Source organism: Oryctolagus cuniculus, chromosome X (genome assembly GCF_964237555.1).
Source record: "Oryctolagus cuniculus chromosome X, mOryCun1.1, whole genome shotgun sequence".
NCBI lineage: Eukaryota > Metazoa > Chordata > Mammalia > Lagomorpha > Leporidae > Oryctolagus > Oryctolagus cuniculus.
The window spans coordinates 134,255,280-134,270,698 of record NC_091453.1 but is presented as its reverse complement, the minus strand read 5'-3'; the positions used below and the strand labels follow the sequence as shown (position 1 = coordinate 134,270,698).

Sequence of the window (15,419 nt, the reverse complement as noted above, 5' to 3'; positions counted from 1 at the left end):
CAGTGCCGGCATCCCATATGGGTGCCAGTTCATGTCTGCTCCACTTCCAATCCAGCTCTCTGCTATGGCCTAGGAAAGCAGTGGAAGATAGCCCAAGTGCTAGGGTCTCTGCACCCATGTGGGAAGACCCAGAGGAAGCTCCTGGCTCCTGGCTTTGGATCGGCACAGCTCCTGCAGTTACGGCCAACTGGGGAGTGAACCAGTGGATGGAAGACCTCTCTCTCTCTCTCTCTCTCTCTGCCTCTCCTTCTCTCTCTGTGTAATTCTGCCTTTCAAAAAATAAATAAATCTTTAAAAAAAAAAACCCCATGGGATACACCAAAATAATTCCTTTTTTTTTTAATTTTTGACAGGCAGAGTGGACAGTGAGAGAGAGGCAGAGAGAAAGGTCTTCCTTTGCCGTTGGTTCACCTTCCAATGGCCGCCAAGGCTGGTGCGCTGCAGCCGGCGCACCATGCTGATCCGAAGGCAGGAGCCAGGTGCTTCTCCTGGTCTCCCATGGGGTGCAGGGCCCAAGCACTTGGGCCATCCTCCACTGCCTTCCTGGGCCATAGCAGAGAGCTGGCCTGGAAGGGGGGCAACCGGGACAGAATCCGGCACCCTGACCAGGACTAGAACCCGGTGTGCCGGCGCCGCAAGGCGGAGGATTAGCCTAATGAGCCACGGCGCCGGCTACACCAAAATAATTCTAAGAGGGAAGTTTATAGCAATCAATGCCTACAACTTCACTTTAAGGAATTCAAAACAAGAATACATCAAACCCTAAATTAGTAGAGAAAGAAATAATAAATTTTGGTACAAAGCTGTCACAGAGAATTAAAAAATGTAAAACCTATCAATGAAAAAAAGAGCTAGAGTTTTTTGATAAAATTCACAAATCCTTAGCTAGACTAAGAAAAAAGAGAAAATTCAAATAAACAAAATCAGAGATGAAAAGGGAGACATTACAGTTGACATCACAGAAATACAAATGACTATTAGAGATTATTATGAACAATTACATGGCAACAAACTTGAAAAACCAGAAGAAATGGACAAAATTCTGGACACACAAACACCTTGCCAATACTGACTTATAAAAACACAGAATACTCAACAGGCCAATAATGAGTAGTGATATTGAATCAGTAATTAAACTTCTAAAAACCCAGGATGAAAATGCTTCACTGTTGAGTTCTACCATTTAAAGAAGAATTAAACTACTTCAAAAAAACAGAAGAAGGGGGAATTCTTCCAAACTCATTCTAGGAGGCCAGTTACCTTGATACCAAAACCAGAAAGGGCATGACAAAAAAAGGAAGCTGAAGGCCAATATCCTTGCTGAATATAGATGCAAAAATCCTCAACAAAATACTAGCAAAGCAAACTCAACAACACATTAAAGAGATTATTCACCAGGACAAATAGGAATCATTCCAGGGATACAAGAATGGTTTAACATATGGGAATCAATAAACATGATACACCATAGCAAACAGAATGAAGGAAAACAGTTGTATCATTTCAATAGATGCAGAAAGGGCATTTGATACAATCCAACATCCCTTTATACTAAAACTTCACAATCTAAATAGAGAAGGAACATATGTCAACATAATAAAGGTCATATATAGCAAGTCAACAGCTGACATTATACTGAATGGGGAAAAGTAGAATGGTTTCTAAGACTAGGACATGACAAGGATGCCAACTTTTACCACTTTTATTCACCATACTACTGGAAATCCTAGTCAGATCAATTAGAAAGACAAAGAAATGAAGTGTATCCAAATTGGAATGGGAGAAGTCATATTGTCACTCTGCGGGTGTCATAATCTGTTATACAGAAAACCCAAAAAATTCCAATAAAAGTATTAGAACCAAATTTATCAAAGTGGTAGGATACAAAGTCAATATTCAAAATCAGTACTGTTATTATACAATAAAAGTGAATTATCTGAAAAAGAAACCAGGAAATTAATCTTATTTCCAACAGCTACAAATATACTTAAGAATAAATTAAAACACAGAGGTGGAAGATCTCTGCAATGAAAATTATAAAAGCACTGATGAAAGAAATTGAAGAGATGATACAAATAAATGGAAAGACATCCCATGTTCATGGATTGGAAGAATCAGTAAAGTGTCCATGCTACCCAATTGAAAATTTACATGGTACCTCATAAATATGTACAATTTCTATGTGTCAGTTAAAATTTGTAAAAACTTATTCTTAAATAAAGGTGCTTTTTTCTTCATACTATTTGGTGAACTCTCTACTTAGTGTAGGGTTAATCTTATGAGAATAAAATTAACTGAAAATAGATCTTTGTAAAAAATAAGAATGGGAATGGGAGAGGGAGGAGGAAGAAGGGTGGGAGTATGGGTGGGAAGGAGGTAAGGTGGAAGAATCACCATGTTCCCAAATTTGTACTATGAAATGCATGAAATCTGTATTCACTGAATAAAATTTTTTAAAAAGGTCACTTATCACAAACAATGGCAGCCAGAAGATGGTGAGATGACATATTCTAAGTGCTGAAAGAAAAAATTCTTTCAACCAAGAATCATATACCACCAAAAAACTATCCTTAAAGAATGAAGATGAAAGGAAGACTTTCCCAGATGAACAAGAACTGATAATTCATTGCTAGCAGACCCTCCTTGTGAGAAATATGAAAGAAACCAGATTGAAATTCGAATTTATATGCATGTGTGTGTGTATACAGTGTTGGTAAAGGTAGTTATGTAGTTACAAAAGGCAGTTTAAAATTCATATTCCTTTTTTCTCCTAATTCATTTAAAAAGCAATTGTAGAAAACAGTATCTAATTTTATTCTTGGTCATACAATATATAGAGATGTAATAAAATTTACAATAATAGCATAAAGGAGATAGATGTTTACAAACCTGTACTAGTGTAAGAAAACAATACTAGATGATAATTGGAAACCACAAAAACAAATAGAAATGGTAAGAAAGCTACTATAGCCAATTTGTTGGTTTTTTAACACTTATAGATAAATTATGTATAGGAATAATAGCACAAAAATGAGGAAGAGTGAATAGAGCTACAGAGGAGTAATATTTCTATAATCACTGGAATGAAGTCCATATAAATGTGAAATAGATTATGATAAGTGAAGATGCATGCTAGAAGCCTGGGGAAACCACTGGGTAAATGAGTAAAAAGTACATAGTAAAAAATCATTAAAAGACTTAAAAATGTTCCTCTAGAAAAATGGTCACTGACTGCAAAAGAATCTAGTAGAGGAGAAACAGGAATTAAATAGGTATAAACTATATAGAAAATAGCAAAACAGCAGATATAAATTAAACTGTATTGATATAACATTAAAAATGAATACAATAAGCAATCTAATAAAGATGGAGCTTGTCAGACTGGATAAAAGTAAAATATGACTACATATGAGGTTTTCAAAAAGTTCACAGAAGATGCATTATGATGAAAATTATGGATCTCTAAATGTTTTTGCTCCCAAATATCTTTTTTTATTTTAAAGATTTACTTGTTTATTTGAAAGGTAGAGTTACACAGAGAGAGAAGGAGAGGCAGAGAGAGAGAGAAAGAGATCTTCCATCCGCTAGTTCACTCCCCAATTGATTGCAACAGCTGGAGTCACACTGATCTGAAGCCAGGAGCCAGGAGCTTCTTCTGGGTCTTCCCATGCAGGTGCAGGGGCCCAAGGACTTGGGCCATCTTCTACTGTTTTCTCAGGCCACATTAGAGAGCTGGATCAGAAGTAGAGCAGCCAGGACTTAAATTGGCACCCATATGGGATACTGGTATTGCAGGCATCAGCTTAACTCAATGTGCCATAATGCCAGCACCTCCATGATCTTTTTGAAGTACTTTCATATGGTTTTTTAAAATGATTTTATTTATTTATCTGAGAGAGAGTTACAGAGAGAGGAAGAGACAGAAAGGTGTTCATCTGCTGGTTCACTCCCCAGATGGCCTCAACGCTGGTGTGTGCCAGGCCAAAGCCAGGAGTCTGGAGTTTCTTTTGAGTCTCTCACATGGCTGCAGGGGCCCAAGGACTTGGGTCATCTTCTACTGCTTTTCCAGGCCACAGCAGAGAGCTGGATCGGAAGAGGAGAACCCGAGACATGAACCAGTGCCCATATGGGATGCCAGCGCCCCAGGCAGAGGCTCGGAATACCATGTCACAGTGCTGGCTCTCCTCTCATACGTTTGTTATAGGAGATATGTTTTAGATTCAAAAGCAAAAGAAAAGAAACCAGAAGAAAGCAAAGAACACAAGAGAACTGGAATAGGCCTAACAATAGCAGACAAAATAGAATTAAAAACTTAAAAGAAGTCAGAGGTGAAAATGGACATTTTGTAAACATAAAAAGGTCCATCAAGAATCCTACAGCCAATCATACACAAATGCACCTAAAAATGTGCTTCAAAATATATGAAGCTGGGGTGAGTGTTTGGCATAGGGTTTAGGACACTGCTTGGGATACCTGGGTTTGAGTCTTGCCTCTGCTTTCAATCTAGCTATCTGTTAATGTACACCTTGGGAAGCAGTAGATAATGGCTCAAGCATTTGTGCACCTGCCACTCATGTGGGAGACCCAGATGGAGTCCTGAGCTCCTGGCTTTGGTCTAGCTCAGCCTTGGATGTTGTAGGCATTGGGGATGAATCAGAATATCTGTCCATCTCTGTCTCTCTGCCTTTCAAATAAATAAAAATCTTAAAAAATAGATATGAAGCAAAAAACTAAAAGTAAAAATAGAAATAGACAATTCAACAATAGTTGGAAGCTTCAATAAAATATCAATAAAGTGTAGAACTAGATAGAAGATAAACAGACAACTTAAACAAATCCTTAAATCAACCAGATCCTAAAAGGTATCTAGAACATTCCACCAGCAATACTAGAACAAATATTCTTCACAAGTGTACATAGAATATTCTGATAAACAATATACTTGGTCATAAAACAAGTGTCAATAAATTTAAAAGGAATGAAATTGTAAAGATTATTCTCCCCAACCATAATGAGATACAATTAGAAATCTATAACAAAAAGAAATTCAGGAAATTCACAAATATGTGGAAATAAAAAATCACAAACCCTTCCATAAATGGAAGAAATGGGAACACTTTTCAACTCTTTCTATGAGGTCAGTATTATCCTAGTATCAAAACCAAAAGCACAAATCACAAGAAAACATAGATCAATATCTTTTATGAACAAAGACATTAACAAATCCTCAGTAAAATACTAGCAGGATGTTTCTAGAAATATAAAAAAAGGATTATACACTAGGATAAAGTGGGATTTATTCCAAAAGCAAGGTTGGTTTACTTTCTGAAAATAAATTATCATATTAATAAAGAACAAAAATACAAAAATCACATGATCATTTCAAAAGATGGCAAAATGATAAAACCATTTTAATGATAAAATCACTTAGCAATCAGGAAATAGAAGAGAACTTTCTCAGCCTGATAAAGGGCATTTAAGAAAAATCCATAGCTTGGGCCGGTGCCGTGGCTCACTTGGCTAATCTTCTGCCGGCATCCCAATGGGCACCGGGTTCTATTCCTGGCTGCTCCTCTTCCAGTCCAGCTCTCTGCTGCGGCCTGGGAAAGCAGTGGAGGATGGTCCAAGTGCTTGGGTGCCTGCACCCGCATGGGAGACCAGGAGGAAGCACTTGGCTCCTGGCTTCGGATCGGCGCAGTGCCGGCTGTAGCAGCCATTTTGGGGTGAAGCAACGGAAGGAAGACCTTTCTCTCTGTCTCTCTCTCTCTCTCACTGTCTGTCAGATTAAAAAAAATCCATAGCTACCCTTGTGAAAGACTCCTCAAAATCTCTCTAAGAGATTCTCTCAATTAAAAACCAGAGACTGTCTAAAGAGGTCAGTTATATTTTAATGATCTATGGATAATATCATCTATCTGGTTATATCTAGCCCAAACTAACCAAATTATTCTAAATTGCTAAACTATCATAAAGTTCTAGGAATTTGTCATTTTAAGCAAACTAACAAATTTAGAGGGAAGAATGATCATAAATATTAAGAAACCATTCATATAATCAATATCATAGGAAGGTAACCTCCATATTGTATATCTGCTGACAATTAACTTCCAACAGTAAGAATAAGTAAGTGCTATTTCAGCCTCTCTGGAATAATTTGAACCCAAGTAAATAATCCGTTAAAATTTTTGCCCACATGCATGAAATTATATCACTGAAACTTACCTATGTTTCTGACCATGATTCCTTTCAGTTCATCCACTTGGGCTTGAGTCTCCATCACTTTGTCTAGGCCCTTATTCTCAGAGTGATGTTTCTATAAGAAAAAAAATTTTAATTTATGGTACCTAGACATTATTTAAAATATGAAAACAACAACAAGAGGAATGACAATTTACTCTGAAAATGCTACAGAATTATATCTCTACTGATATAAAAAATAATGCCACTTCACTGGAAAAATGTTATTACACCTAAGGGAAAATATGGGAAGATTTTTTTTATGGGCTTCATTTGGAATCTAGAATCTAGGACATTGATGGTAATATATATTTTGAAATTATATATATATAACAATATGGAGTCATCACAACATTCCAGTTGCTTAGTACACAATATTTTGGTTACTTCACTGTGCTACATGTTTCAAACAGGGGATATTATTTAATCCACCTAAAAATTCTGTGATAAAGATGCTATTATTATCTCCATTTATAGATGAAGAAACCAGTGCAGATTTGCTCAGTCATACACAGATCTGAAGCTAACAACAGACAATCTGATTTGAATATTTTGCTGCCAGTTGACCCTATGTACTTTTTAAAAATTAATTAATTTTTTAATTTGGAAATCAGTTACACAGAGAGAAGAAGCAGAGAGAGAGAGAGAGACAGACAGACAGACAGAGAGGTCTTCCATCCACTGGTTCACTCCCAACTGGCTGCAATGGCCGGAGATGTGCCGATCCGAAGTCAGGAGCCAGGAACTTCTTCCAGGTCTCCCACGTAGGTGCAAGGGCCCAACGACTTGGGCCATCTTATATTGCTTTCCCAGGACATAGGAGAGAGCTGGATCAGAAATGGAGCGGCCAGGACTTGAATCAGCACCCATATGGGATGGTGGCACCACAGGCGGCGGCTTTACCTGCTGTGTCACAGCGCCGGCCCTGACCCTATGTACTTTTTAATTGTATATTGGTATATTTTTTGGTTGGTGAGGTTTTGTAGAGTTTCACATATATGACATTTTCTAGTGAGGAATATAAAATGAAACATTTGCACAACAAAAGTTTAAAGGTAACTAACTGTGGGGAGCAAACCGGACTAGACTGAGTTACTGGAATTAAGACTTATTCTATGCATCTGCTCTCCCACAATATGGCGTTGGGAGAGAAGTAAACAGCTTCCGCACAGCTGCCTCCAGTTCAACCAATAAACTGTAGGACTGGCTCCTGATTGGAGAGCAGCGTACTCGGCGTGTGGGCAGCCGAGTTAGGATTGGCGGAGGAGGACTATAAAGGAGGAGAGAGACGGCATGCACCAGGAACATCTAAGGGGAACATCTAGCTGAAGGAACACCTGTGCAGCCCCCGAGAGAACCGGCCGGCGGTGTGCTGCTCCCCCACGGAAGTGGGGAATGTGGCCAGGGGGAACTGCCCTTCCACGGAGGTGGAAGGGATAGTAGCCAACCCGGGAAGAACCAGCAGCAAACCCGGGGAGGGCCAAGCAGACAGAAAGAACAGCGCAGGGTCCTGTGTCGTTCCTCCACGAAGAGGGGGAGCGACAACTAACTTGAAGTAACTTCATTCCCAGAGGAATATACACACATATCTACATATGTACATACATACATGCATATATATGTACATATATATCTAGAAGTATAATACTAAAAAAGTGCTATAAAGAATATTTACAGGAGAAATGAAAAGCATAAGGAGACTTCAAAATGTGGAAAATGGAATTCAAAAATAAATTTATTATGGTGCAAAAATTTTAAAATCCACACATAATTTTTCATAACACATATATTCCATGAACTTTTTTGAAGACCCTTCATATTCAATTTTAGTGCATCTATCTGTTTCATCATCTACAACAAAATCATATCTAGAGCTTATGTCTTTGCACTCAAATAGTTTCATGGATAAAAGGTAAGCATCTCTAGTCATTATGAAAATATACATGAAAACCACAATGAGGTGCCACTCCATACCCACTAGAATGGCTAAATTAAAGAATAAGTGTTGATAAGGATGCGAAAAACATTGAAACTTGGGTAAGAATGTAAAATGGTAAATTACTTTGGAAAAAGTGATTTTTAAAAAACATTACATATCTCTCTTTCTCTCTCACCAACTCTGCCTGTCAAAAAAAAATAAAAACATTACATATCACTTACCATATGACCCAGCAATTTCATTCCTAGGTATTTACCAAAGAGAAATAAAAACATATCCACACAAAGACTTGTATGTGGTGGTTCATAGTAGCTTTATTCATAATAGCTGAACACTGGAAGCAACCCAAATATCTAGCAACAGGGCAATGGATAAATAAATTATAGCACAGGAATATAGTACAACTAAACAAAAAAAAGGAAACAAACTATTGATTTGCACAACACAGATGAGTATCAAAAATGATTTACACTGAGTAAAACAAGCAAGACACAACAGAGTATATGCCGCATGATTTCATTTATAGGCAATTCTAGAAAAGACAAATAAAATGATAATGACAGAAAACAAGAGCAGTGGTTGCCTGGGGCAGATTATTGGGGAGGGAACTGACTAGGAAAGGACATGAGAAAAATTATGGAGTGATGGAAATGCTTTCTGTCTTGACTATAGGAGTACTTCAAAGGAACATAAAAAAGGAATTCAAAAAGTCTGCAGAACATGGAATTAAAAGATGTTTATTTTGGTACCAAAAAATTCTGAAATCTATATATATTTCTGTTAATTTTTTGAAGGCTCCTGGTATATATGTAAAACTTCATTAAGTTAACAATTAGGGATTCATACAGATGAATAGACTTTCAAATGATTAATTTGAGTTGCTCAAAAATGAAATTTGACTCATGGGAAGGTAGGAAAGTTTACGTACATGTTAAAAGGTCATTTGGTATATTGAGTGGATGTAAGCCTTAGAAGAGTAGTTGAACTAGATGACCTCCAATGTTATTCCCAATCCTGATACTCTGACCACTATTAATTCCAATTATGAGCTTTCTACCTTAACATGCCCCACCACTTTTTAATATGAACTTTTACTACATTGGATTATAGTAATTCAAGCCAGAAAGTGTATTGCAGGTCAGAGCTTCCTATATGCATGGTGGTTTAAGGTAATAAAGAACAAGGTATGACTCACAACACTTCATCCTCAGAAAGATCTTACCAGTTGTGCAGCCAAGACACTTGAGAACTCGCTATTCATGGCATATGGAAGGGCTGTCTGTGCTCTTGAACCATAAGTAGTTTGAAATCTCTTCTTTACCTCATTCAGAAAATTAAAGGCTCGGGACCGTTCAAAATCCTGAAAAGAGAACAAGGCAGAGTTCACTCTTAGAAAGTAAAAAAAATATGATGTGGATAACTAACAATAATATTAAAAACAGCTAAAATTTACTGGGCATTGACTCTATGAGGAGGAACCAGCACTGTTTCCAATTTACAGAGAAGGAAACAAAGGTCTTGAAAAGGTAATTAACTTGTCAAAGATCAAACAAGTAGTAAATTAAAGAGCTGAGAGTTAAATCCAGATATATCTGGTTATTGCCAACTGAAGAACAGTATGTTATCAACTTCCTGAGATCAAGAATTGGGTTTTACTTCTATATTTTTCATAGGATCTACCAAAAGTTTCAGACACAAAGATGTTCAATAAATCTATAATAATAATAATCTTCCACACATAAAAATAATGCTACTCACATAAACTTTGTTTTTCAAGAATGGTGGTACATTTGAAAAGATCAAGTGACATACCTTGTCTAGTCCAAGACAGTCAAAAAGTATGTGTATGTGTTTATGTGTGTAAGTGTGTGCGTTTCAAATTACAGCTCAAGAAATATAAGGTTCAATTCTCCATTCCAGATTTCATATTTTTCACCTATTCCCAGCTCTTTCATTATCAGTCACTTCATGACACAGCTGGATTTTTTTCTAATTTTAGAAAATACTCCGAAATCAAGGATGAAAATCATTGTGATGATCAATGCCACTCACAGCCATTTCCACCTGTATCCAAGATGTTTAATCTAAGACAAAGATTTTTATATTGGGATCAATGGTAAAAAGTCAAGAAGCACTTGTATTTAGGAAATAAATTATATTGCTACTTTCACCAATCTTTAATTTAAATTTCAATTGTGAATATAGATAATAAACCAGAATAGTATCAAACAGCATCTGTAATTTTCTGACTAATATATTTCTGTTTCATATGCCATCAGTTATAAATATCTTGAAATAGCATTAAGTTCAGAATTATAAATTAGACCCATGACTAGATCTTGTTAATGGGTTCAAAAGGAAGCACATACCTTAATATATTAAACATCTTTTAATCTTTATATGTATTTCAGCATTATTTGTTATGTTTAGAATCATGTGCATATTATTTTGTACATTTAAACAGTGAGAGGAGCTCAAGGGTGACAAAGAGGTCTGTGACACAATAAAAATTAGGAACCCTCATCTATGGCCATCATGCCAGTTCCATGTCTCCTGCCAGTGAGCAATTTAGAAACAAGCATACAGCCCAGAAATCTTTTTCTGCCAAGGGCCATTTGGATATTTAAAAAATCATTCACAGGCTACACAAAATTATTAACTTAAAAATTAGCCTGCTATAAATTTATTGAATTTCCAGTCCCACCTGCAGCTGGCTTGGCAGGGCCAGACCAAATGAATTTGCAAGCCTCATGTGGCCTGTGGGCCAGACGTTCCCCATCCTGCAATAAATGAAGTTCACTTTGAAAATGAGGGGGGAGAAGGTATGCTCTGGTAAAAATGTCTTCATTAGTACAACAAGAAAATCAAAAAGGTAGTCCATCTCTTTTGTACATGAATAAATAAGTATGTTGCTCCATGTAGCCATGGGGGGAACCTGTCCAGGAAGAAGTCAACACGGAGGAAAGCAGAGGAGAGAAAGGATTGTGATGATATCATTAACTTATTCAATGTTTTGGGCCTAGAGTCTATAAATATTAAAAAGCAAAACAAAACAAAACCAACTTAACCAATATAAACTATTACACACTTGATTGTAATATGCTATGACACTGTTTTTCCAAAGTATGTACATCTAAAATTCAGAAAGTATTTATTAGAGAAATGAAATAATCTATTTAACATTCTAGTTAAACAATTTTTGGGAGGATTTGATACCAAAGAATCATAATTATGATCACCAATTCTCACCACACAATAGGACAAACATAGAAGTAGCAATAAGTTAATACTTTACCAAAACCAACCAGGTATTGTGTTTTCCTGTCATGTGTTGCTCTATATGACAAATGCAAAGTTTCAGAACATTTCTAAGAAAGTTCCCATCATCTTTACTTACCATAGGTACAGATAATTAAAAACTGTGTTAACAATGTACATAAATAGCATTATGTCTTCAAGTTACTTACATCATCAGTGATACAAAGATACACAATCCTGTCTTGGCAGATGTAATGAAACAAATAACTGTAGAATAAAAGATATAAAACTAGTTATAAATAACATCTCTTTCATCTCTACCTTCTAAGTATAAGTAAGTTTAGTACTGTCAATATCACCCTATTATTTAGAGATAAGTCTATTCTTTCTCTCTCTGCCTCCTTGCTCCATACATCTGTTTCTCTCATGTCAAACTAAAAGGAGTACATAAGAAATTAAAAGAACTCTCTACTCCGGTGACACAGTGCAACAGTATGTTTATTACCTATTAGAATGATAGCTGCAAATACATAACTGGGCTCTTAAGGCCTGAATAAGAGATGACATCTTAGGAGGGATACACAATTAAGATTAAATCCCAATGGGTCCATATATTCTTCCTTGCTTTTTCTGAAGATCTCAAAGCAAATGTGCTTTCTACCAAGTATTCTACACTAACATGTTTGCATATCTACATTGAGCCCGTTACTGTGCTGGATGCTGAGTTACACGGAAACAAAGCTATCAGTCCCTGCCTTCATGGGGATCAAAGTGCAGGGAATTACAGTGCAGCATGGCAATTAGGATGATGAAGAAATTAAAGGCAGTACATGGTACTCTGCGGACAAAGAGGAGGCCATAAGAGACTTGCCAAAGTGTAACAGGAAAGAATTCCTGAAAAAATCAATGTCTGATTTGGGACTCAAAGAATATGAAGAGATGGAAATTCAAAAAGTTAGCAAAGGGGGCCAGCGCCGCGGCTCACTAGGCTAATCCTCCACCTTGCAGCGCCGGCACCCCAGGTTCTAGTCCCGGTCGGGGTACCAGATCCTGTCCCGGTTGCCCCTCTTCCAGGCCAGCTCTCTGCTGTGACCAGGGAGTGCAGTGGAGGATGGCCCAAGTACTTGGGCCGTGCACCCCATGGGAGACCAGGATAAGTACCTGGCTCCTGCCATTGGATCAGCGCGGTGCGCCGGCCGCGCCGGCCATTGGAGGGTGAACCAACGGCAAAGGAAGACCTTTCTCTCTGTCTCTCTCTCTCACTGTCCACTTTGCCTGTCCAAAAAAAAAAAAAATTAGCAAAGGGTATCTTAGAGTGAGGAACCAATAAGTATTAAGAGCCTGGAGATAAAAAGGGCACATATTGGATATAGGAAAGTAAAACTGGATAGAATGTAAGGGAAAAAAACAAACTGGTTGGAAAAATGAGGCTGAATAAGTAACAAATACAAGGTTTTGCAAGACTTTATAAACCATACTATTCATAAAACCTAAGGACAATGAACAAGTATCAAAAGATGGAAGAATGTGATCACATTTGCACTTTAAAAAGGATGCTTTGTCCCTGCTGTGAATTTACCCAAAGGAAATGAAATCATCATATGAAAGAGTGATCTGTACCCCTACATTTATGGCAGCTCAATTCCCAACAGCTAAGATATGGAATCAACCCAGATGTCCATCAACTGATGACTGTATAAAGAAAATGTGGTATATATACACTATGGGATATTACTCAGCTATTAAAAAAGAATGAAATTCTGTCTTGCAACAACGTGGATGCAACTGGAAAGCATTACGCTAAGTGAAATAAGCCAGTCCTCAAAAGACAAATGCCATATGTTTTCACTGATATGTGGCAATTAATATACAAAACACAAAAACATGTAATGTATATGAGCAAAATTGACATTTTGAGATTTGATTATTGTTTACAGCCTTTGTCTATATTCTTAAGGAACAGTGGTTTTTCTACTTACTACTTGCTTAATTCTTTATTTGGTGGAGGGTTAAGCTTGTTATTGTAAAATAAACTAAAGTATATCATCGTAAAAATCAAGAGAAAAATAAGAATGGAAGGCTGAGGGAGGGTGGGAGTGTGGGTGGTAGGGAGGATAGGATGAGAAGTATCATTATGCTCAAATCTGTACATATGAAATTTCTTTATTTTATATAAGTAAAAAAAAATAAAACAAAACAAAACAAAACAAGGATGCTTTGGCCAGAATGTGAAGAACTGACTCAGGGGCCAGCAATGTGTAGCAGTAGGCTAAGCCTCTGCCTGCAGCACTGGCATCCCATATGGGTCCTGATTTGTGTCCCAGCTGCTCCACTTCTGATCCAGCTCCCTGCTGATGGCCTGGGAAGATGGCCCAAGTCCTTGGGTCCCTGCACCAGCATGGGAGACCTGGAAGAAACTCTTGGCTCCTGGCTTTGGATGGATCCAGCTCCAGCTACTGAGGCCATTTGGGGAGTGAATCAGCGGATGAAAGACCTCTCTATGTCTCTCCCTCTCTGTCTATATAACTCTACCTCTTAAATAAATAAATAAACTCTTAAAAAAGAAGTGACTCAAAGGAGCACCTAACCAGGTAAGAAATGATAAAGGAAATGAAAGTAGTATGGGTAATGAAGAAGAATGGAGAGTAAAGAGAGAGAGGAGGCAACATTTACAGAACTTGGTGACTGGCGACTTGGGATGAGACAGAAAGATAACTAAATTTTGCCTCCCAAATTTCAACCTTGGGCAAGTGGGTAGACAGGAGTACCTATTGAATTATATTATTAATGCTCACACAGAGGCCTGATAAGAATTATACAGAAGTATGGGAAAATAACTTTCTCCACAAATCTGAAACTGTTCATATCAATCCCATCTCAATGACTTCCACACTACCATATCCAGTGGCTCTCAGTGAAGATCACTTCCTTATTCTAGAAAGTGTTTTCTCTCTACTAGAATTCTTGACACCAGGTTTGCCTGGTACTCTGAACTAAACTGTGCCATTCCAAAATTCCTATGTTGAAGCCATTACATCCAGTGTGCTGGTATTCAGAGATGGGGCTTTTGGGAGTTAAATGAGGGTTAGATTATGAGGATGGGGATCTCATGATAGAAGAACTGCTTCAAAGAGAGAGATCTGGGGGCAGCAATGTGGCGTAGTGGGTGAGGCCACTGCCTGCAGTGCCGGCATCCCATATGGGCACAGGTTTGAGTTCCGGCTGCTCCATTTCTAATCCAGTTCCCTGCCAATGTGCCTGGGAAAGCAGCAGAGGATGGTCCAAGTCCTTGGGCCCCTGAACCCATTTGGGAGACCAAGAAGAAGCTCCTGGCACCTACCAACTGGCTTTGGCCTGGCCCAGCCCTGACTGGGGAGTGAATCAGTGAATGGAAGATCTCTTTCTCTCTCTGTCTCTCTCTGCCTCTCCTTCTCTGTAACTCTGACTTTCAAATAAATAAATAAATCTTTAAAAAAGAGAGAGATAATTATTTTTCTGCCATGTGAGAACACAGCAAGAAGGCAGCCATTTGCAAGCCAGGAAAAGGGCCCTCTCCAGGAATTAAATTGGCTGGCACCTTGCCCAGTTTCCAGAACTATGAGAAATAAATGCCTGTTGTTTAAGCCACCGTCTATGGTATTATTATAGCAGCCCAAGACGACTAATATATCTGGTTTTTATTACAGTATCTTTCTATACTTAATGTTTTTTAGCATCCTCAGTCCCCTGCTTTTCTCACACACTCTCCCTGAAGAGTAATATCCATTCTCATATTTTGTTGTTGATGTCTGTTTTCAGCTATCACAATTAAGGTGACGATTACCAAATCCAGTATCTCCTGAGTTCCAAGCCTACATACAGTACTGTTTACTTGATATATCCAACTAGACTTACTATAGAGAACTTAAACACAATGTCAAAAATGGAAATAATCACTTTCTCTGTATGTTTTCAGGCCACAAAAGATAACACAGTATAATCCCCA

The 15,419-nt window shown here is 37.7% G+C and overlaps 1 protein-coding gene across 4 annotated transcripts in view; it reads right to left on the bottom strand.

Annotated features, from left to right (window-relative positions):
- VAMP7 (vesicle associated membrane protein 7) overlaps positions 1-15,419 on the bottom strand; it is a 59,439-nt gene that overhangs the window by 30,860 nt on the left and 13,160 nt on the right. For all 4 annotated transcript variants that reach the window (XM_002722201.5, XM_017338149.3, XM_070066507.1 and 1 more), the window contains 3 exons: positions 11,644-11,701; positions 9,399-9,536; positions 6,223-6,313 (listed from right to left, as the gene is read on the bottom strand). In XM_002722201.5, the coding sequence (XP_002722247.1) occupies positions 6,223-6,313; positions 9,399-9,536; positions 11,644-11,701 (287 nt within the window). The remainder of the gene's footprint in view (positions 1-6,222; positions 6,314-9,398; positions 9,537-11,643; positions 11,702-15,419) is intronic.